The 21,513-nt window shown below is 52.9% G+C and overlaps 2 protein-coding genes across 6 annotated transcripts; one reads left to right on the top strand and one right to left on the bottom strand.

Moving 5' to 3' along the window:
* Nucleotides 1-975: 975 nt before the first annotated feature.
* Sh2d3a (SH2 domain containing 3A) lies at nucleotides 976-7,304 on the top strand. 2 transcript variants are annotated; one of them, XM_051139797.1, is made up of 9 exons: nucleotides 976-1,114; nucleotides 2,401-2,750; nucleotides 3,334-3,407; nucleotides 4,080-4,555; nucleotides 5,097-5,212; nucleotides 5,368-5,542; nucleotides 5,631-5,742; nucleotides 6,198-6,383; nucleotides 7,017-7,304. In XM_051139797.1, the coding sequence occupies exons 1-9, from the start codon at nucleotides 1,025-1,027 to the stop codon at nucleotides 7,175-7,177; spliced, it is 1,740 nt and encodes a 579-aa protein (XP_050995754.1). In that variant the 5' UTR covers nucleotides 976-1,024; the 3' UTR covers nucleotides 7,178-7,304. The 2 variants fall into 2 exon arrangements, with proteins under 2 accessions (XP_050995754.1, XP_050995755.1); XM_051139798.1 differs by having other exon boundaries at nucleotides 3,334-3,423; nucleotides 4,476-4,555; nucleotides 5,345-5,542.
* Nucleotides 7,305-7,886: 582 nt separating this feature from the next.
* Nucleotides 7,887-20,990, bottom strand: Trip10 (thyroid hormone receptor interactor 10). Of its 4 annotated transcripts, none has more exons than XM_051172964.1 (15): nucleotides 20,942-20,990; nucleotides 19,618-19,733; nucleotides 19,462-19,518; nucleotides 17,126-17,273; nucleotides 16,985-17,047; nucleotides 16,204-16,308; nucleotides 15,971-16,099; nucleotides 15,162-15,308; nucleotides 14,855-15,049; nucleotides 13,235-13,402; nucleotides 12,919-13,028; nucleotides 9,659-9,791; nucleotides 9,283-9,431; nucleotides 8,879-9,000; nucleotides 7,887-8,295 (listed from the first exon to the last, which is right to left on the bottom strand). In XM_051172964.1, the coding sequence occupies exons 1-15, from the start codon at nucleotides 20,963-20,965 to the stop codon at nucleotides 8,147-8,149; spliced, it is 1,815 nt and encodes a 604-aa protein (XP_051028921.1). In that variant the 5' UTR covers nucleotides 20,966-20,990; the 3' UTR covers nucleotides 7,887-8,146. The 4 variants fall into 4 exon arrangements, with proteins under 4 accessions (XP_051028921.1, XP_051028922.1, XP_051028923.1 ...); XM_051172965.1 differs by having other exon boundaries at nucleotides 7,889-8,295; nucleotides 8,879-8,997; XM_051172966.1 differs by lacking the exon at nucleotides 13,235-13,402 and having other exon boundaries at nucleotides 7,889-8,295.
* Nucleotides 20,991-21,513: the final 523 nt, after the last annotated feature.

Below are 21,513 nucleotides of genomic sequence, written 5' to 3'. Positions count from 1 at the left end.
CAGCGTTGGGAGGGCAGAGACAGGCAGGTCTCCCAAGCTCCCTGGACAGACAGCCTAGCCAAAACGCCAATCTTCTGGTTCACTCAGGGACTCCACCTCAAAGAATAAGGCAGAGAGTAAGCAATAGATACCCAATACCCTCCTCTGACCTCAACACATGGATAAGGATGCAAACACCTGCCCATGCACACACACACGCACACACACACACACACACACACCAATACACACAGATTTTTAATGGGGGGGGTGATGGGGTTAATATGAGCAAAATATATTATCAATGGGTATGAAGATGTCATGGTGAAACCCACTGTTCTTTGTACTGAATATGCGCTTGCTCCATCCAGCTTCATACCTGTTGCTGGGATAAACCACCGACCAAATGCAGCTTAGGAGAAGACAGACTTTAATGTAGCTTCCAGGTGACAGTCCATCACTGAAGCAAGTCAGGGCAGGAACACACCTTGCGCATAGACCTGCATCAGCCAGCGTCTTCACACAGCTCAGGGCCCCATTCCCAAGGAATGAGTGGTGGCCCCCACAGGCCATCTGTGCCCTTTCTCCCACCAGTAAGTCTGGTCTCAAGCTCTCACCTGAGAGTCCCTTGCCAGGTGACTCTGTGCTGTGTAAAGTTGACAGTTAAAGAAGACTAGAGCAAAGCCAGAATGAATGAATGGAACTGCTACTTTTCGAGGCCAGCCTGGTCTACAGTGAGTCCAAGACAGCCAAGGCTACACAGAGAAACCTTGTCTGGAAAATAGAACAACAACAAACAGAAAAGAACTAACCAAACAAACAACAACAAACACACACAGACAGAGGCAGACAGATCTCTGTGAGTTTGAGGCCAGCCTGGCCTACAAAGAGAGTTCCAGGACATCCAGGGCTATATAGAGATGATATATATATGTAAGATAAGAATGAAAGGATAATACCCAGCCCCTCAGTGTGCAGGACTCATTGCTCCCATTTTGCAGATGTGAAAGACTGAGGCAGGGTGACTACACAGAGCTCAGCCCCAATGTCCTCCAGCACGAGATCCATGCAGGCACCACAGGATAAAGATGACGTTGCCTACCAGCCCTGGTACCACGGCCAGCTCTCTCGACAGGTATGGACCCTGCAGGCCTGGTGGGAACCTCTCCCACTGCAGTGTGAGAAGTCATTTGTCTTAGATGAGCACCTTGGACCCAGGGCCTGCTGGGAATGGGTAGGCTGGAGGACCAGGGACAGTCTTGGAGCACGGATAAGTAGGAACTGTCAGTCTCTGAATTGAATCTGCCTTTTCTGGGATCCTGTTGAGGATGGTAATGGAGACTGGACAAGGCCACCAATGTCCACCTCCCACTCAGCTCCTATCTCTCTCCTGGCATTTCCCTTTGAAGTTGAGCCACCTTTCCTTCATCTTCAACTTAGTGTCACAGACTCAGGAGCCCTAGAGCCCTGAAACATACAATAAAATTATGACAAACAGAAGGCTAAGTAATTGCCGAGGAATCAGATAGTCTGGGTCCAGATCCTGGTCCTACAATTTACATTCTATGGGGCTATGTGCAATGTACTTGACTTCTAAGAAACTCAGTTTCCCAATCTATAGCGTGGAGATCAAAAGTTTGCTGTGATGGTACATCCTGTAATCCCAGCACTCAGAAGGCAGAGGCAGGTGGATCTCTGTGAGTTAAAGGCCAGCCTGGTCTATAAAGCAAGTTCCAGACCAGCCAGGGCTATGTAGAGTGACCATGTCAAAATAAAAATACTTCAGCCAGGCCTGGTGGCGCACGCCTTTAATCTCAGCACTCGGGGAGGCAGAGGCAGGTGGATCGCTGTGAGTTTGACACCAGCCTGGTCTACAAAGCGAGTCCAGGACAGCTAAGGCTACACACAGAAACCTTGTCTCGAAAACCCAAAAAAAATTAAAAAATAAAATAAAAATAAAAATACTTCATAGAACCAAGCAATGTGATAAACACGTACACACCTACAATCACAATGCTCCAGAGCCTCTACAGTTCAAGGCCACTGTAGATTACATAGTAAGAATTTATCTATAATTAATTAATTAATTAATTCTAGGGTCTTGACCAGCAGTAGAACACTGGCCCAGAATCCCCCAGTATGGGGCCTTTGGCATGGCTCAAGAGTAGAGGCCCTACCTAGAAAGACTTCTCAAGTGAGGGGCTGGGGGTGTGGCTCTCTTCCTCCTCCTCCTCCTCCTCCTCACCCCACGCCCCACCCTTGCTGAGAATTCTCTAATGTGGCCCCGAGTGGAGCCTCACCTAGAATCTCCCAGGGAGGAGCTGCGGGCGTGGTCAGGGTGGAACCCCTTGACTCGGTGGCTTTTGTGCGGTGGGGGGAGGGGAGGGATCTGGACACAGGTCACCTGTTTTGCATCCTCAGGAAGCTGAAGCCCTTCTATTACAAGATGGCGACTTCCTTGTCCGTGCCTCTGAGTCCCGTGGGGGCCGCCCTGTAATCTCCTGTCGTTGGCGAGGCAAGGTCCTACATTTTGAGGTGTTCCAAGTGGCACTGCGCCCCAGGCCTGGTCGCCCACAGGTCCTCTTTCAGCTAGAAGATGAGAGGTTTGCCAGTATGTCCGCCCTCGTCCGCAGTTACATGACTAGCAGGCGCCCACTGTCCCAGGCCACGGGAGCTGTGGCTTCCAAACCTGTGAGTCGTCGGAGGCCGCTGACACGCAGCTTCAGTGAGGTTGTGCTCACAGACAGCCTGGCTCCCACCAGGCCTCTCAGGTACTTATTGCGTCTTCTTCTGTCTTATTATTTCAGATAGGATCTCATGTAACCCAGGCTGGCCTCAAACTCACTGTGTGGTGGAGGATGGCCCTGAACTACTGATCCTCCTGCCTCTACCTCTTGTCTAAGAAAATGCTATCACCTGACGGGGGTGGGAGGTGGGGGGGGGGGGGTGGCGCTCGCCTTTAATCCCAGCAGAGGCAGGCGGATCTCTGCAAGTTTGAGGCCAGCCTAGCCTACAAAGCAAGTCCAGGACAGCCAAGGCTATCATAGAGAAACCCTGTCTCGAAAAACAAAACAAAACAAAAGAAAAAAGAAAGAAAATAAAATAAATGCTATATCACCTGTGTGGCTGGAAGGTTGATAATATTGGTTGGTGGTAGAGGCAGGTGGATCGATGTGAGTTCAAGGCCAGCTTGGTCTACAAAGCGAGTCCAGGACAGCCAAGGTTACACAGAGAAACCCTGTCTCAAAAAAAAAAAAAAAAAAAAAAAAAAAAAAAAAAAAAAAAAAAGAGATATTGGTGGCATTTTCTTTGCTCAGGCTGGACCCACAGTCTTTTGCACCTCTTGTTCTCTAGGGCTAGGAAATGGAGTTCCAGCGAGCCTGCAGATCTGGACCATTCAGGAAGGCGCAAAGATGGTGCCAGAGCAGGTGAGGGGCTCCTGAGGTGGCAGTGGCTCAGAGATTGACCCTGGCACTCTCCCCTGAGTGAGCTCAGGCCCCTGGATCTACCTCTTGGGGCCTTGGTTTCTTGCTTGGGTCAGTGGAGAGGCTCCTAATACTGACACAGGGTCATAAGTGTGTATTCGAGTGTGTGCATGCATTAGGCCTGTCAGCCCAGCTGCTTGAGAGGCAAAGACAGGAGGAGCTCTAATCCAAGGCAACCTACACTATCAATTAAGACCCTCTCTCAAAAGGGGAGGGGCCTGGGGAGGTAGAGACAGGAAGATCCCTGGGGCCCACCAGCCTGACCTAGTCAGGAGTCCCAGGCCAGTAACACAAACCATACTCAAATAAAATTAAGTGGATGGTGTATAAGGGACAACTAATATTCTCCCCTGACACCCTTATACACACACACGCACACACGCACACACACACACACACACATTCAAATTTAAAATGTAGCATTCGGAATTGAGATCACTCCCCCAAGTGTTGAAGGTTTGCCCTCACGGTTGCAAAGGTTGAGCATGAGGGAGTCCTCAGTTACAGGGCTGAGCCAGTAGCTGAAGCAGGAGAGCCAGAGACTCTAAGTCTCATTTTCACTCACTCTGGCCCAGCCATCTTCTCTATGCGCACCCATATCCCTCCTTGTCTCAGGAGCACCCCCTACTTTTGGCTGTGCCCTGCACCGCACAGGCAGTGAACCCACACTGCTGAAGGCCCTGCCTCACCTGAGAACTATGACAGACAGCCTCAGAGCCTCTGATGGGCAACTTCACGCAAAGCCTCCCTCCAAGCCGCTCCGGACACCCTCCTTGGCCTCTGGACAATCCCCAACGTATTGTGAACTCCTCCCCCGAGTGCCCAGTGCTCGGAGAACAACTCCTAGACCAGGCTGCCCAGAGCGAGAGGTCCATTGGTGGGAAGCCGAGGAGGAAGAGGAAGAAGAGGGGGACAGATGCTTCGTAAGACCACAAGCTGAGGTCTCATTTTGTCCCCCTGTCCACACTTCCCACCTGCTGGGCCCCCATAATCGGCCCTTGGATCCTGCAGTCCTGCGCACCCTCCGGAACATGTTTGTGGCACACCACCCTGGGAGTACTGCTCTGCACCTGCTGTTGGTGGACTGCCAGGTGGGTGACCTGCTAGGGTCCTCCTGTCAGCAAGGAGCTAATCTGTGACTTTTCCTGGGGAGTCATAAACAAATTTCTGCTCACTATAGATAGGGCACCAGTGGGCAGAAGAAGGAAATGATTTCCCCTCAAGTCTAGCTTAGTGAACTGGAGAAATTTGTGGGGTTACTTCCTGGAGTAATGGTGAGAGGCCACTCATAGGAGCACCGGTGACTCAAAGGCAGCCACCATCACTTAAAAAGCCTAAGACCAGCGTGGGTAAAACTACTCATGAAAGCCTGCAGGCAGCTCCAGAAATTTTTATCACGTATGAATTTTGTGAACCTTGTAAGCTTCTGAGACTTTCTGAGACTTCCAAGTTCCCTCTGCTTCCCCAGCCTTGCTAATTCCCTTCTCTTCTTAGGCGCCTCCCTGCTCCCTCCAGAAGGGAGTGTTTCAGATAGGAAGGAATGGCTCACTACAGGAGCAGAAGAAAGCAGGCTCCAAGGGATCCGCCAGCACCCTTAGTCTGTGTCATCTCACTTTGTGTTCTCTTGTCAAGGCTACAGGCCTACTGGGGGTGACCAAGAGTCAGCGGAGTGCCATGGGCGTCGCCTCTGGTCTGGAACTACTCACACTTCCTCATGGCCATCGCCTGAGGTTGGAGGTGCTGGAGAGGTGAGGTATGGGAGCGTGTGTGACTCCCTAACCAGTTTCCTACTGATGTTCTCCGTGATGGAGGGGGCTGGGCAACCAACTTTCTGCCCCCCCCCCCTCGCCTTCCATCACAAACTCTCCTACTGTCCCCAGACCCTTGCATTCCACCTCTATAGGATTGAGATGCTGTCTTTGGCCGGGGCCCTAGCAGTGCTGGGTTGCTCGGGGTCCCTGGAGGAGCGCACAGCTGCTCTGAAAGGCCTTGTGGAGCTAGCATTGGCGCTGAGGCCAGGAGCGACAGGGGACCTGCTGGGACTGGCTGGGGTCATGGGCGCCCTGCTTATGCCCCAGGTGTGTTGGGAACAGAGATGGGGAGGAAGCCTGGGTGCAGGTGACAGAAAAGAGGGTTTAGTTGGGGCTCCTGTCTCTTGGTGTCTAGGTGTCCAGGTTAGAGAGCACTTGGCGTCATCTACGAAGGAACCACACGGAGGCTGCGCTGGTCTTTGAACAAGAGCTAAAGCCTCTGATGAGGGCTCTGGATGAAAGTACAGGTGAGAGAGGACCTGGGCTGTATCTTGCCTGCCTAGGGCTGTTTTTGACCCAGCTCTCCGTTACCTGCCTCAGGCTACTTCCCAGCTCTGGCTTCTTGCTCTAGGCAGCCTGCTGTGCTACGCGCTCCTCCCCCGCGCCCCAGACTCCTTCCCATCCCATCCCCTTGCCTTAGGCTCCTCCTCTGCCATTTGTTCGCGCCATCCTAGGCTTCTTCCCGGCTCTAGATCCTAGACTCCTCCTTTGCCCTATGATTGGCCTCATCCTAGGTCCCTCCTCTTTAACTAAATACTTCCTCAATCCTAAACAATGCTTCTACCCTAGGCCCTGCCCGTCCCTGACTTCGCCCCGCCCTCCTCTGCCTCCTCTACCCCTAGCCTTAGACCACGCCCTCATTCCCACCTAGGCTCTGCCCTATGCCCTTGCTTCCCCAGTCCAAATCCCGCCCTTTCCACAGGACCCTGCAACCCAGGAGAGGTGGCCTTGCCTCACGTGGCACCGGTAGTGCGCCTGCTGGAGGGCGAGGAGACCTCTGGGCCGCTGGAGGAGTCCTGTGACCGTCTGCTGCGCACCCTGCTTGGGGCCAGACAGGTGGCTCGCCATGCACTCCGGTTCCGCAGGGCGGCTGCCCGGCGCCTGCAAGGTGAGCAAGGACCGCATGGAGGCCACCGAGGCCAAGCTTTCCAAAGTCTCACACAACTGCGAGGCCACAGCCCTGGAGGAGAGTCTAACCCTAATTATAAACCCCAAATATTGCTCTCTACTATAAAAGAAACTGCTACGCCCGGCAGAGCTACACCCATGGTGTCTCACCCCAACCTCTGGGCCTGGGAAGATCTGGCTTCATTGGAGTCTCCTCTAAGATGACTCCTAACCCCAGTCAGAGTCCCATCTCCCAACTACCTGGGCCAAGCCCAATCTCTAAGACCCTTATCTTAGGTCATTTCTAAGACCTTAGATGTCTCCATCCTCCAAAGGGGCAGGCTCAGCCCAAGGTTTGCCAAGACAGGTGGCCATGCCCTTCAACCCCACCTCCAGGCACAGCCCCTAAAGCAGGGCTCCCTGCATTGTGCACCCAGATGGGCCACCCTTGTGCCTCGTGGTTGTCCTGCACCTTGCCCTCACTCCTGCAGAGATCAAGGGTGGCCCTGCCCTCGCCAACCCCTGCCCAGGCACTTCCCGATGGCTCCTATGGTCAAAGTCTCTAGCATTAAAAGACCGGTAGGTATGGGAGGAGCCTGAGCCACACCCACAGCGCACCTGACTCTGCCTACAGGATTCAGGCCCAACCCAGAACTATGGGAGGCCCTGACCACCAGTTTCCTGCGCCGCCTACTCTGGGGAAGCAAGGGGGCCCAGGCCAACAGAACCGACCGCCGGCAGAAGCTCCATCACATCCTTAGCATCCTGTCCCAACAACTAGAGCCACGTGGCTGAGGGGTCCAGCCCCCAGCCAAGAGACTGGGTGCAAAAGCTGCCTCCTTTTTAACCAAAAGGCCTACTCGAGTATCCAGAGACCGACCCTCACACTCCAGGATGCAGCTGGGTTACTCAGAAAGCAGCCACATGGGGAACGTATTGCTTTTAAAAATAAAAACATCTTACAGATATGGTATCCCAGTTCAAATCTGACTCTGCCTCCTAAATGCTGTGTGACTTCCAGCAAACCACCTGACCTCTCTGTGCACTCTAGGGAAATGTGGCTAGAATGAAGGCTTAATGGACTAGTGAGATAGAAGGTAGGTCACAAGCATGGATAATACGCACAAGGAGTCTACTAGGTTCACCTCCACTTATTCCCTGTGTGGGACAGGGTTTCTCTGTGTAGCCTTGGCTGTCCTGGACTCGCTTTGTAGACCAGGATGACCTTAAACTCAGAGTGATCTACCTGCCTCTGCCTCCCGAGTGCTGGGATTAAAGGCTTGCGCCACCACGCCGGACTTTTTTTTTTTTTTTTTCTTAAACTTGGAAGGGTTACATGCAGGTCTGAGTGCAGTTGCCAGAGTTGGCCAGAGGGGGCGTAAGCTTGGCTCTGGGTGCTGATATTCAAAACCAACTTTAAATCCTACCTCTTCAGAGGTGCCTTGGGAAGGGCCATTCCTGATAAATGGAAGCACAGACTCCAAGGACTTTATATAATTATATATAGTTTTTAATATAAAACAAAACTTGGCCCAAGCCGAGCGGCAGGAAGAAAGGTCTTAAATGACGAATATGTACAACCACGCGGGAAGGCACAAGTGGGTCCCTGTAGGGTGACAGGTGAGGTGGAAGAGGGGACAGCAGGTTACACAGGTCTCAGCCAAAAGCCACGAGGGCAGGTATAAAGTGCAAGGTCCTGGGGGCCCCCTGTGGCCCAGAAGCAGCAGCTGACAGCCCTGCCCCTTGTCCACGCTCTGCTAGGGTTCAGTTGAGTGTGACTCGGAGGTAAGAGGTAGGCACATAGCCCTCAGCTCCCTGTTTCCTCCTGACCCGAGTCCATCCATCGCCCTTGTCTTCCTCCATCAGACTGAGGTCTTCGCCCTCGGACATGGAGACGGTTCCCTCACTGGAACCTGGTGGGGAGTGGAGGGTGGGGACAGGTCAGACTCGGTGAATCTGTTTGGAAGTCATGACTCCAACAACTGCCATAACCCCTGGTGTGAGGATTAATACTGTCAGCATCCCCTGGTGTGAGGGCTAACACTGTCAACTTCAGGATCAGGGTCTCTTAGTCTCTGGGACATCTGAGGGACTCTCTAGATTGGGTGACTATAGACGGGATGCCCCACCGTGAACGTGGGCAGCACCATCGCACAGGCTGGGGTCCCATCGCACAGGCTGGGATGCTGTACTGAATAAAAGGAGGAAATCGAGAGCCTATGAGGTGGCTTGGTGGGTTAAGGCATCAGCTGTCATGTCCAACAGCCTGGATTTGACCCCCAGGATATATGTGGTAGGAAGGAACCCCCCTGAAAGTTGTCCTCTGACCTCTCTTTCACACAAACAAAAAAAGTTTTAAAATAAAAAAATAAAATACTGGGGATTGAACCTAGGGCCTCGTGAACAGTAGTCAAGCATTCTACCACTGAGCTAGTAGTCTTCAGATGAAGTTCTTTTTGTCAAAACAAGAAAAGTTAACTCCTGCTCCAGGCCCACCTTCAAAGTGGTAGATAGCCACACACTGGCCAATAGGGGATGCAGGCTCTTCAAAGTCCTCATCGAACTCAGTATAGATGGGGGTGTCCTGACTTTCTTCTGAAGGGGGCTCTTCTGAGCTGCTTAGAGACGGAAAAAAAGATGAGAGCGTGACCCTCCAGGGTCTCTGAGCCACGTTCGCAGTCCCTCACTGGGGGATTCTAGGCAGGGCTCCACCCCTGGCCACGCCCCCAGCCTCGCTAGGGGATTCTAGGGCTCTCCCCCTGACTACAACCCCAGCCCCTCACTGGGGAATTCTAGGTGTGGCTCCGCCCCTGGCCACGCCCCCAGCCCCTCACCGGAGGATTCTGGGCGGGGCTATACCAAACCAACACCTCATACCTGCTTCTGGTTTCCCTCCTCACCTCTCCTTATTATCCTGGGATCCACTGTTGTTGCTGCTACTGCTACTATCAGGTGGGGCAGTAGCTGGGGGATCAGGGGGTCTAGTGTGCCGGCTTAGGCTGTCCCCTCGGTTACTGAGGACTCGGCTTTCAGCTTCTGCCAACCAAGCCTAGGATCGGTTGGGGATCACAGTGTGAGTTCCCCCAGCAAGTACTGAGGTCATCCCATTCTGAACTGGGGACATTTCCTGACATCACCCATGCACACCCAAAACTTAGACTTGGAGGCCATTGGATTCTATCACAGTCCCCCTCCTCCCCCCTCCCCCAGCACCGCCCACAGTGACTCATATACAGCTGGGCCTGCCCCCACCCCTCCCCAGGGCACCCCTCTGACCTCATACTTCTGTACTTCCAGCTTCAGCCTTTCAATGTTGCCCAGGGTTTCGGCGATGCGGGGCTCTAAGCTGGCAGGGTCACCCATCTGTGGTGTTTTCTCATATACGTCTTTCATCTTCTTCAGGGCCTCCCTAAGACCGGATGGAGAGACGACGGGAAGGAAAGCACACGCTCTTACGACTTAACAAGCAAAAAACAGGCTCAAGCTGGTTGGTGGTGACACACACCTTTAATCCCGGCACTGGGATGGGGGGGGGGGGGGAGGGGGAGGTACCGCCTCGGCTACAAGAGTAAATTCAAGGCCAACCTGGTCAACTTAGTGAGTCCCTGTCTCAAAAAAAAAAAATCAAAACAGAACTATAGAGATGAATCAATAAGCATGAGGACCTGAGTTTGATCCCCAGAGCCCAGGTAAAAAGTCAGGCATGGTGGAGTTATGCTTGTAATCCCAGCACTGGGGAAGTTGAGGCAGGAAGAGCCCAGGGGCTTGCTAACCCGCCTGTCTAGCTGAACCTGAGCAGGTCAGTTAAAGACCCCTGTCTCAAAAAACAAGGCAGAGAGGGGAGATGGCCCTTTGTGCATCAGCTTAAGGACATAAATTTGGGTTCCCAGCATCCATGTAAAAATCTGGGTGTGGCTCCCATAGGTGCCTATAACTCGAGCACTATGGGGGACAGAGATAGGAAGAGGCAAAAACTAGGACCTGCTGGCCATCGGCCCAGCTGCTGGTTCTTCCAGACCTTATCTCAAGGGACTGAGATAGAGAGATAGAGCAAACACCATGTGAGAGATCCTGTGGCCTACGTGCTCGCAGGGCTGTGCGCACGCACACACACACACACACACACACACACACACGTACATGCAACGCAGGCGCACGCACACACGCACACACACAGGAAACTATCTGAGCCACACCTGAGGAGCCATACTCAAGGCTGGCCTGTGGCCGCTACAGTGAGCGTACATGACCAACCGCACACGTGAAATAAGTAAATAAGCCAGGCATGGTGGCACACTAAAGTCCTAGGTCCGCCTGTCTCAAAACAAAATATAAAAACAAACAGGAGCCAGCAAGATGGCTCAGCAGATAAAGGCCCTTGCCACCAAGCCAGATGACCTGAGTTCAATCCCCGGGACCCACGTGGTAGAAGGAGAGCCGACTCCGGTGAGCTATCCCTGACCTCCACATAGGAGCCGTGGCACGGGGAAGCCCATACACAAAATGAAATGAGTAAAAACAAAACAAAAATAAATAAATAAATAAGAAGCAGATAGATAAACTGACAAGGCAGCCTTTTTGACTCTGAGCTCTATAAACGCCCAGGCTGCATGCCGTTCCAAGCGTGGCTTCTGTCCCACGGTTTCCATTGTGTGGAGAAGGCCACATGTGAACAGCCAAATAGAATCTGGCCGGCCACCTGCAAACAAGTGGCAAGCATCACTCCTGTTATGTAAGGAGGCTGGGGAGAGGATTTTGTTGCTTGGAAAGAGTGACTAAAGATTTTCTTGTCCTTTAAAAAAATTTTAAAAACAAAAAAAACTCTGGCAGATTTTTTTCACGTTAGTAGTCTGTTTCAACATTAGATAATTCCGCTCTCTCTCTTTTTCCTCAAAATGGCGACTCACACTGACAGAGCTCCTGACAGTCTTGGCATTCATGGAGTAAGAGTCTGTGGATTGGGCTTTCTGTTTTGTTTTGCAGTCTACAAAATGCTTTCAAACCGAGCCTAGACACCAGTTTTGTCATTCTGGCTAGTTGAGAGACTGAGGCAGGAGAACTGAAAGTTCCAGACCAGCCAAGGCAACTTACCCAGACCTAGACTCAGAATAAGAAGTTAAAAAAAAAAAGAAAGAAAGAAAAAGAAACTGGGTGGGGGTTGGAACAGGCCTTTAATCTCAGCACTCGGGAGGCAGAGGCAGGTAGAGCTCTCTGAGTTTGAGGCCAGCCTGGTCTACAGAGTGAGTTCCAGGACAGCCAAAGCTAAACAGAGAGACCTTGTCTTGGGGTGGGGGTGGAGGACTAAAAAGAGAGGGCTGTAGGGTGTGGTCAGGGGTGGAGGCCCTGCCTAGAATCCCCCAGTGAGGAGCTTGGGATGTGATCAGGCCACTGAGCATATTTTCGGGAGTAAAATGAACCAGTGGATTTTCTTGCCTTTTGCTCAGTGATGTGAGGAGGGAGACTGACTGTACAAGCTAGAGTGACTTAGAGGAAACGGGAAATGACGGATTCTTTCCTGCTTTTATGTTCTGGCTCTGCACTGACACTGTTCTGAGACAGTCTCTCAAGAGGCCCAGGCTAGCTTTGAACTTAGGATCCTCCTGCCTCGGCCTCTTGAATGCTGAGATTATAGACTGGGTGCCACCACACCCAGCTGGGTGGCAGGAATCTCCTCTAAAAACTATTGTGACCGAGGTGACCGAGGTGACACGACTCAATAAGTGCTCACTGTGCAGGCACTAGGACCTGACTTCGATTCCCAGTTCCAATGGGCATAGCCCTACAGACGTCATTATCTGTAATCCCAGCACTGGGGAGCAAGAAATAAGAGACCTCCAGGTTTTATCGCCTGGCCAGCCTCGCAAGCCCAGGTCCCTGTGTCAAAAAAAAAAAAAAAGTCATGTGAAGCCAGTGTGGTGGTACACGTCTTCGATACCATCACTTGATTGCGAGATCAGCCTGGGCTACGTAGTAAGTTCCAGGCCAGCCACAGCCAGAGCCACATAGTGAGACCTTGTCTCAAAAAAAAAAAAAAAAAAAAAAAAAAGAACAAAGTTTAAGGCTGGGAGACTTCTCAGTGGTTATGACCGTTTACTGAGCAACCTTGAGAACCTGAGGTCTAGTTCTTGTACCCATGTAGCAAGCTGGGTATACAGCCACACACCACCACCTGCCACCTTGGTAGGCAACGACAGGACAAGCCAGCGCTTGCTGGCTGCCGGCCTAGCAAAAAGATTCAAAGTCCCAGTGTGGAGAGAGACCCTGCCTCACACAGGGAGAGAGTAAAGCGGACAATGACCTCCACCTCTGGCTCCTGAGCATCTCCTACACCAATACACACACCCACGACCTTCAGAGCCCAGACTGTGTTGGCAAAATCCTTGAGACATGGTAGCAACAGGGATGAGACCCAGGAAGGACCTCAGGTAGCCAGGCAAGTGCTCTACTGTGGAGCATATCTACAGCCCTTAGCAGCCCGGCTTCGCTTCGTTTTGCAGTAATCTCCTGCCTCCTTCTCCACCACTGCGAATGCTCACCTCTGGTCCTCCTCCTTCTGCAACTCCCGGTTCCGCTCTTCCAACTGCTGCTGGAGTCGTTTTCTCTGCTGCTCTGGGGGCAGGTGACTGAAATCCTCGGTGACCACGGTCTGCAAGGTGAGACAAAGTCTGAGTTCAGGATTTGCAACCCTGTGTTTCCCAAGCACCTCTGTCTTTCCTGAGACACCGGGTCCACCTTCCTCCCCTGGCAGGGTTTTTGGGGAGCGAGGCCATGCATAGAGCAAAGCTAGAATCTGGGAGGACCCAGCAGGCGGCAGGAAAGAGCCCAGGGTCCCACCATCCGGCCTCAACTTACCCCACGGCCGCCTCGAAGGCTGCGGAAGGATGCTAGCCGCGGTTTGACTGACTTACTGATCTCGCTCAGTATGGCCAAGGGGTCGCGGCCAGAACGGGGGGACGGGGGTCCATCAGACAATGTGGAGGGTAGGTGACCCCCCAGGAAGGACAGGGATGGGGGACGCGGCTACCGGTGGGGGCCAGGGAAGGGGGACAGGTCAGGGATGGAGGCGCGAGGATGTAGTCGGAAGATGGATGGACGCAAGGAAGGACGGACGGACGGGACACAGGAAACAGGAAAAACAAAATGGAAAAAGAGGGAAAAATAATGATAAGAAAACCACAACTGAACTGTAAGATCACACAGAAAATACCTGTAAAAAGCAACAACGGAAGACCTGGGAGGTGCCAGGGAAGACAGGAGAAGGGGAGCCAGGGCCAGAGAGAGGGCTCAGCAGGGAAAGGTGTTTGCCGCCAAGCCCTGAGTCCCATCCCCCAGGACACACAAGATAGAAGGAGAGAAGTGAGTCCCATAAGCTATCCTCTGACCTCCACACACTCCAAAAGGCAAATAACTAAGAATCTAATAAATTAAAAAAGACTGAGGCAGGTGCCACAGCCACCTCCCAAGCCCTCTTTGCCCCTTGAGGCTTAGGACGCATGCAGCACCTCAGGAGGTGAGCGTGCCTGCTCTCCTATCTGCTGGGCTTTCTGGGCTTACAGTCTAGAAGGTAGAATGCTTGCCAGAAGCAAAGGCTGGGGACAGAGCAATGGCTCAGCATGTAAAACGGCTTGCCACCACCAACCACGATGGCCTAAGTTTTGATCCCTGAGGCCCTGGAGAGACCTGAGTCCTGAAAGTCCTCCTGTGACATCTACATGGGCTCAAACACACACACACACACACACACACACACACACACACACACACACACACACACACAGATAAACATAAATAATAAATAAATGTAATTTTTTTTACAAAGAACCAGGGTAGTGAGACACATAGGCTAAAGGGGACACACAGGGAGATGAGACAGGGGGATAGGACATCAGGGTACTTGCCTACCACTGGGAAGCCCAAGTTCAAAGGAGGAGGGATGGCAGGTGTCAGATAAGGGGGGGGGGCGGGGGTCTGAGTCTAAAAGTTAAGTGGGAATCACTAAAAGAAGGAGTGATTGTAGAAGGGATAAACCAAGGCATGTCAAGGTATACATTGGACCCTAAAAGTCAAACTCCCAAAGAGGAAATGCACAGGAGCTGGAGGGTCCCCAAAAACAGAGGATGGAGATAAGGAAGTGGGGGGGATGCTCAGGGATTGGGGAGCAGGGTGAGGGTGGGGGTGCCAATATTACAGGCCAACATGAGCTGTCCAAGGGTCTCAGGATGTAGCAGAAGATGCCACGCCCCCACCCCCACCCTCTACCCTCTCATCCGCAGAGGGACTCCGAAGCCAGCCAGTAGACTAGCAGGCCCATCTTCCTCTGTTTCCTTCCCTCCAGCCTGGGCCACAGCCAAGAGGAAAATTCCTGTCCCAGGACTGAGCGTTCCATGTGGCTGGAGCTGACTCAGTGAAGACCTCGGCTGACTGTTCCCCTTTTCCTACCCACTCTTCACCCCCAAGAGCTCAGGACCCCACCTTGTTCTTTTTCCCAAAAGGCCAGCGCTTGGCACGGCTTCGGCTGGAGGCTGCTCGGAGCTCCGGCCTGCCGTCCGGGGTGCCCAGGCTGCTGTCCGAAGGTACTCTGTTCATGGCTTGGCTGAAGTCTTCGAATTCCAAGTCACCGGGGCGTGCGAACCCTGACTTGTGCAGTTCGATAAGGACCTGTGAGTCCTGTGGGTCAGGGAATGAGAGGCCACTAGCTGCTAGTTCAAGAAGCTACTTTTGGGGAGCCACCCACTCTTGGCCCACACTTTATCCCGCTGCGCCCACGCCGAGCACCCACGTTCTTAGCATCCACGGACTCCGCGGCCACCTTCATACCCTCCAAGCATTTGCCAATGATGGGAACCACCTGCAGTTCAGCCTCGGATAAGAGCCCGTACCCGGCCCCAAGGCGGGTGGCCCGGCGTTCGTCCATGTCTTGCAGCTTCTGGAGAGGAGAAGAGAACACCCACGGTGAGTCGACCCCGTAAACACTTCCAGGTTGAAGCCATCAGCCCCCAAGCCCAGATCTATAGGGAAAACAGAATCCGCTCTGCCCTCAGGACCCTAGGGGCAGGGATGAGAGATGAAAAGGCCAAGAGTGTTTTCTGAGGGTACCCAGGATCTCAGAAAAGTCTTCACAAAAGAGCTTACAAAGAGACAGAACTTTGAATTTAAAAAGTACATGCAACACAGACAATCCTAAAAAGCTGGGATAGAGAGTGAGGAAGGCAGCTGGGGAAATTTGAGACCCGGGGCTTTTTAGACAGGGCCTTAGAAGGATGAATACGAGTTTCAAAATCCAAGAAAGATGTCTCTTCCTTCTTGCTTCTATCCACCCATCCCTTTCCCATTTTTTCCCTTTCTTCTTTCCCTTCTGAGACATAGTCTCTCTACATAGCCCTGGCTCTCCTGGAGCTTGCTATGTAAACCAGGCTGGCTTTGAAACATCCGCCATGCACCTGCCTCTGTCGCCAGAATGCTGGGACTATGGGCGTGCGTGCTCCACTCTCTCAGTCTAGGAGTAGGGACATGGCATCTGGGGTTTTGACACCCATGTGGGAGTTAACCGACTCTGAGGGCTGTCGTCTACATGCTTAACAAGCTCACGTCGAATATCTGGGGCATCTGGGAGAAGTAGAAGTGAGCCTGGTCTCGGTTGAAGCGCTGTAGCTGGGCTGCATACTCGTTCTTGCTCTCTTCCGCCATGTGGTTCCGAAGGTGAGCTTGCTGCTTGGCCTAGGCAGTGGGACGGCCAGGTGGAGGTCGAGGTCAGGCACCAGCCGGGCAGCCACCCCTCTGACTGTCACAAGCCTGTCGCACACTTCACCCCACATACACACCTTCTCCACATCCGCCTTGGTGGCATTAATGTCCTGGTCCAGGCGCTCGGCAGTGTGAGCCGCTTTCTCGGCCTCCCGGCAGTCTCGTTCAAACTTCCGCTTACTCTAAAGCGGGAGACAGAGGTGGAGTAAATGCAGGGCCCGCCTTACCCCTGAGTACCAGAGTGAGGAGGCCAAGGTTGACAGGGAGCTGTGCACCACCCAACTGTGGGGGTGGCACACGCCAATCACCCCAACACCAGGGAGGTGGAGATAGGACAATCAGAATGTGAGGCCAATCTGGACCACCACATGAGACCTTGTCTCCAGAAAAATAAATAAGTAAATAAATAAAATTTAAAAAAAAAAAAAAAAAAGAAAGCAAAACTGAGACAGAAAGATGGCTCACCAGGTAAAGGTGATTGCCAAGAAAGCCCAGCTACCTGAGTTCAATTCCCAGAAACCCCACAGAGGTGGAAGGAGAGAACTGACTCCAGAGTGTTGTTCTAGAGTCACACACGCACCCACCCCACAGTGTGCAAATGTGCCCCCTCCCACACACACACATGCACACACACACACACAATAGAGTTCAAAGCCAAGCCAACCTGGGCTACTCTAGACCCCATCTCAAAACAAAAGGTGTAGGTAGGTACAATAGGTATGCTGGGTATCCCAGAGCTAGAGGGGGGGCCCCAGGCACACAACATGAGCAGCTCTATGGATCAGCAGCCATCACCCGCCCCTACCCCCACCCCCCAACTCTTCAGGACCTGAGCCACCAGCCACCCCATACACTCACACTCTCCAGCTGTTTGAAGCCATTTTCCAGCTGCTGCTGGGCCCGCCGGCCTTCTTGGAAATGCTGTGCAAACAAAGGGAAAACCCTCAGCGAGGTTCCAACAGGGTCCCCAAGCAAGCCCAGGTGGAAGGGAACTCTCACCATCTTCCTCTCCTGCTTCATCTCCTGTGAGTATTTGGCCAGCTCCAGACACACTCGGACGCCAAGGCTCTCAGCCACCAGCTCTCGCTGGCCAGCGAAGTCATTGACCTCTTGGAGCAGCTGGACAAATGACTGCTGCTGGCTGAACCTAGTGGAAGGAGACAAGCAGATGTCAGAGCCAGAGATGCGCCAGTGTGAATCTTGCCTGGCACAGTGGCACAGGCCTGTCATCCCAGGGCCGAGCAGGGGGATCAAGAATCTAAGGCCAGCCTTGGCTACCTAGCAAGTCTGAAGTCAGCCCTAGCTACTTGAGACCCCGGGTGGAGAGAGAGGGAGGGAGGGAGAGGGAGCGACAGAGGGAGGGGAAGTCAGAGAAAAAAAAGAGACGAAGGAGAAAGGAAAAGAAAAGATGGAAGGAAATCTTGAATTACATTCCTTCCCAAGTCTGTGTTCCTAACTTCCAGCCCTTAATTCAGATGGGTTTTGCAAATCAACTTTTTGGAGACATAATGCTTATAACATCTTTGCTGTTGTTTGAGATAGGATCTCACTATGTGGCCCTGACTGACTAGTAATTCACAGAGCTCTGCCTGCTTCTGCCTCCTGAGTGCTGGGAATAAAGTTGCACGCCACCATGCCCACCTTTGTAACATATTCTAGGTGTCACTCCTTGCCGGGGGGCAGAATACTAGAATCAAATCTTTCTTTATTTGGGTTTTGAAGCAAGGTCTAGCTACATAGCCCAGGCTAGCTCAGAATCCTTGCTCTTCTCGCTCCAGCCTCCGGACTATAGAGATCACAGACATGAGCCACCATCATCAAATTTTACATGGAGAGGTATGAATACAGCAAGCCTTTGGTAACCCTGGCAACCATTTCTAGGATTTGATACCTAGAGGGTACCAAAATAAAGGATGTCCAAGCCCTTCTATGCAATAGCAGGGTTTGCCTAGACCCTGTGTAAATCCTCCTGCTGGCCAGGACCCTCCCTTTGTGACAATGTAAACACTATGCACTTAATCCGAACTGTCTTGATTAGGGAACAATGACCAAAAACACTGCCTGTGTTCCAGAAACGAACAATTTTGTTAGAGTATTTTCGATCCTTGGGGCCGGGGCTGGAGGGGCTAAGTGGGTAGAGTGCCCACCTAGGGAGATCAGGAGTTGGTGGTCATCCTGTGCTATATAGTGAGTTTGAGGCTAGCCTGGGCTACGTGAGACGACACGTTTTTTTTTTCCAGTCCTGGAAAACCCTGGTCACGCTAAGTGGAGCATCATTTCCACGAAACCACCCATCTAGCCAGACATCTCAAACAAACAACTTTCTTAATTGCTGGAGCTTTTTGGATTAAAACTTTTACTTAACGTATTTATTCAAAATACAGTCTCACTATATAGCCCACGCTGACCCGGAACTCACAATCTTCCAGTCTGAGCCTCCAGATCCACAGAGCTGGAATTATAGGGATTTGCCACCACACCCAGCTTACCTTTTAGATTTTTAAAGGGAAGGGTTCAGAACCCAGTTGAAAGTTTCTAGAAATAACTACAGGCTGGCTGCCCAGTTGGTTCGTTTCAAGTGTTGAGACAGTATGTCATGTAGCCCAGGCTAGCCTCACACTTACTACATAGGTGAGGCTGGCTTTGAACCCAAGGATGCTAGGATGACAGGCATGCCCAAGTTTGGCTAGTGCTTTTAGACAGATAAACTCAGTTCATCTTCGAACACACAATATAGAACAGGGAGTACTGCCATCAGACCCATTTTACAGATGATAATAGAGGCAATAAAAGTCACTGATGCAAACCTGGCTTAGGGATACATGCTGGTCATTCCAGCTCTTGGGAGCCCGAGGCACTAGGACTGCCTCGTTTGAGACCAGTTCTGGCTACATAAGGAGTAACGGGACATCCAAAACCTTGTCTCAAAGATGAAAACCAGGGCCAGTGACATGGCTTAACAGGTAAAGGTGCCTGAGGCTGAGCATGATGACACAGTTTCATCCCTACAGTCTACATGGCAAGAGTTGAGAACGAACTCTTACAAATCGTCCTCTTGACTTCCACAGGTGCATCTCACTCTCCAACATCGATAAATAGTAAGCAAAAAGCTGCCTGCCCAAGTAACTGGGCTACAGCACGTGGGGGAAAACAGAAGCTGAGAATTCACAAACCTTAAACGGCTTTCTGCTAGAAGTGAGTAAATTCCACCTTAGGTCATCCAGACTCCTATCAGGAGTTGAATAATAGAGGTGCAGAAGTGGGGTGGCCTCTAGGAAGGAGAGAGACCCAAGCCTACCAACCCCCTCCCCCAGGGTGCCATAACCCATTCTTACTTGACTTCGGGGTCATCTTTGGTAGGTTTCTTGGGAAGATACTTTTTCACCAGGCTCCTAAGGGTTGGAGACAGAGGCAGGGAGGCTGAGAACCCAGCGGCCCTTCTGGGCTCCCCAAGGAGTCACAAAGCTGGGAGAACCCACCCCTGTGCTCACCGGAGTTGCTTGGCATAAGCCTGCTCCACCTCTGCGCGTTCTTTCACAAACTTCACGTATTTGTCCAACAGATCCAGTCCCCACTGCGTGTGGCGTTCCAGCACTTCAAACTGATCCTGATTGCAGGGGAGCAATTGGGGAGGGTCAGGGTCACCTGGGGCGGGCGGGGGGGGGGGCGTAAGGGGGAAGGTGCACCGAAGCTCCAGCGACCCGGAGCACCGGGCAGACAACCTCAGGGCTTAGCGGTTCCAGCCAAGGCTGGCTGGCTTCCCCAGGCGCCGCCCCGGCGTGGCGCAGGGGGAGGCAGGAAGCTGGCGGGAACCCCCCATCTCCTCCTCCTCCCGGGAAGGGCCTGGACAACAGGGCCAGGGCCCCAAACCAGGCGGCGAGGTCTCTAGGAGTCAGGGTGGCCAGTAAAGGTGTGGAAGAAGGCTAAGCCACTCTAGCGCCTCCGGATCCTCTTATTTCCCCCCAAATTCCGGAAAATCCAGAGGACTTGGCACAAAAGTCAGGCGCAGAGGGGAAGGGTTCGTGCAAATCAAAGTGCGTGGAAGCGGGGTCGGGGGCTCATTGGCCTGATTTCTCCATTCGCCACAATCCCCCCAGGGATCCTCCGTTGAGTGACTCAGTTTCCCCTGCTTCAGTGATGCCTCCACAACAGTGGCTCACCCCCCACTATACTCGAAGACTCCACCGCCTCCAGAAAGAGGAGGGGTCAATAGTCCGACAGGGATACAGGGAAACTTCTAGGGCTTCCTGGGTGAGGTTAGAGGCGGGTAAGGGGTGGCTCCGCCCAGCGCCCGGGGCTGGGTCCTGCAGCCCCCCCTTCCCCTCCCCCTCAGTGTCCCAAGCTCTTAAGGGCAATTGCAAGCGGGCAAGGAACCGGGTAAGGCCCCACGTGGGAGAAAAGGTGACCAAAGGGTCCCCTCCCCCTCCCAGACAGACAGGCGGACTACGGGCAAGGACCCAGTGGCCGTAAGATTAGCCTCCAAGCCACGCCAGGACGCTCAAAATAGGTGACCTCGCCCAGCTGTCCCCCCTCCCTGGCCTGGTCCAGGGACTTCTTGTGATGGCCTCACTCTCAACTCTGTGCCTCAGTTTCCCAATGCTAGTCCTGGGCAAAGTATCCCCAGGGACCTCTGGAAGTCTTTAAAATCCCAAAGGAACTTTTGAGAGAGTGTGGAGGGCAGAGGGCGGGGACCCATGGGATCAGCAGCGAGGGAAAGCGCGGAATCCCATGGCTAAAGTACTTCGGGGGACAAAGAGCAGAGAGGCTAGGACTCCAACAAGGGAGAGCCGTGGGAGCTGGGAGAAAAGGACTCACCCACAACTCGGTACCCCAATCCATGCTGCTCCTGCCGCCGAGGACGCCACCGCCTCCTGCCCGGGTCCCCGCCGCCCTCCACCGGAGACTCAGCCCCAGGGCAGTGTGCCCAGCCCAGCCCGACCCGCCGACAAGCCACGCCCACCAAGCTAAATGACCACGCCCCCGCACTTTACCACGCCCCTGCCCCGCCGAGCCCCTAGCAGGCATCCTAAGGGAGGAGCCCACGGAGGCGGAACCCAACGGGTGCTCCGCCCCCTCTTAAAGGGCTATGGGCCACCGAAAGGCCTCAAATTATTTTCCAAATCTGTATTCTCATACTACTCTCCTCTGCCATGCCAAAGTACTTGTCCTTTCCCTTCAACTTTTCATTTCTTATAAAGGGTCAAAATATCAAAACGCCAAACCCAAGCAGTCTCTCCTACTTCTCCCCCACTCCATGGCAGGGAAAGCCTGTGGTCGGTCACTAGGCCCTTGCGGGGACCGACTAGGCTCCAGAAATCTCCATTTCGTCCCACTAATGGTCTGGTTCCCTCCGGCCACAGAGCAGATGGGATGACTTCGATCCAGGC

The sequence above is a fragment of the Acomys russatus genome, chromosome 31 (assembly GCF_903995435.1).
Source record: "Acomys russatus chromosome 31, mAcoRus1.1, whole genome shotgun sequence".
NCBI lineage: Eukaryota > Metazoa > Chordata > Mammalia > Rodentia > Muridae > Acomys > Acomys russatus.
Note: the sequence above shows the minus strand (reverse complement) of the source record. Positions and strands in the feature narration are given on the sequence as shown.

Coding starts and splice junctions, on each gene's coding strand:
- Trip10 (XM_051172964.1), bottom strand. CDS start 20,965: ATGGATTGGGGTACCGAGTTGTGG. Junction 17,048..17,125: donor TGAAGCAGGAGAGGAAGATG/GTGAGAGTTCCC, acceptor TTGTTTGCACAG/CATTTCCAAGAAGGCCGGCG. Junction 13,403..14,854: donor CTTTTGGGAAAAAGAACAAG/GTGGGGTCCTGA, acceptor CCCCACCGGTAG/CCGCGTCCCCCATCCCTGTC.
- Sh2d3a (XM_051139797.1), top strand. CDS start 1,025: ATGTCCTCCAGCACGAGATCCATGCAGGCACCACAGGATAAAGATGAC. Junction 3,408..4,079: donor CAAAGATGGTGCCAGAGCAG/GTGAGGGGCTCC, acceptor TCCTTGTCTCAG/GAGCACCCCCTACTTTTGGC. Junction 5,543..5,630: donor GCGCCCTGCTTATGCCCCAG/GTGTGTTGGGAA, acceptor CTTGGTGTCTAG/GTGTCCAGGTTAGAGAGCAC.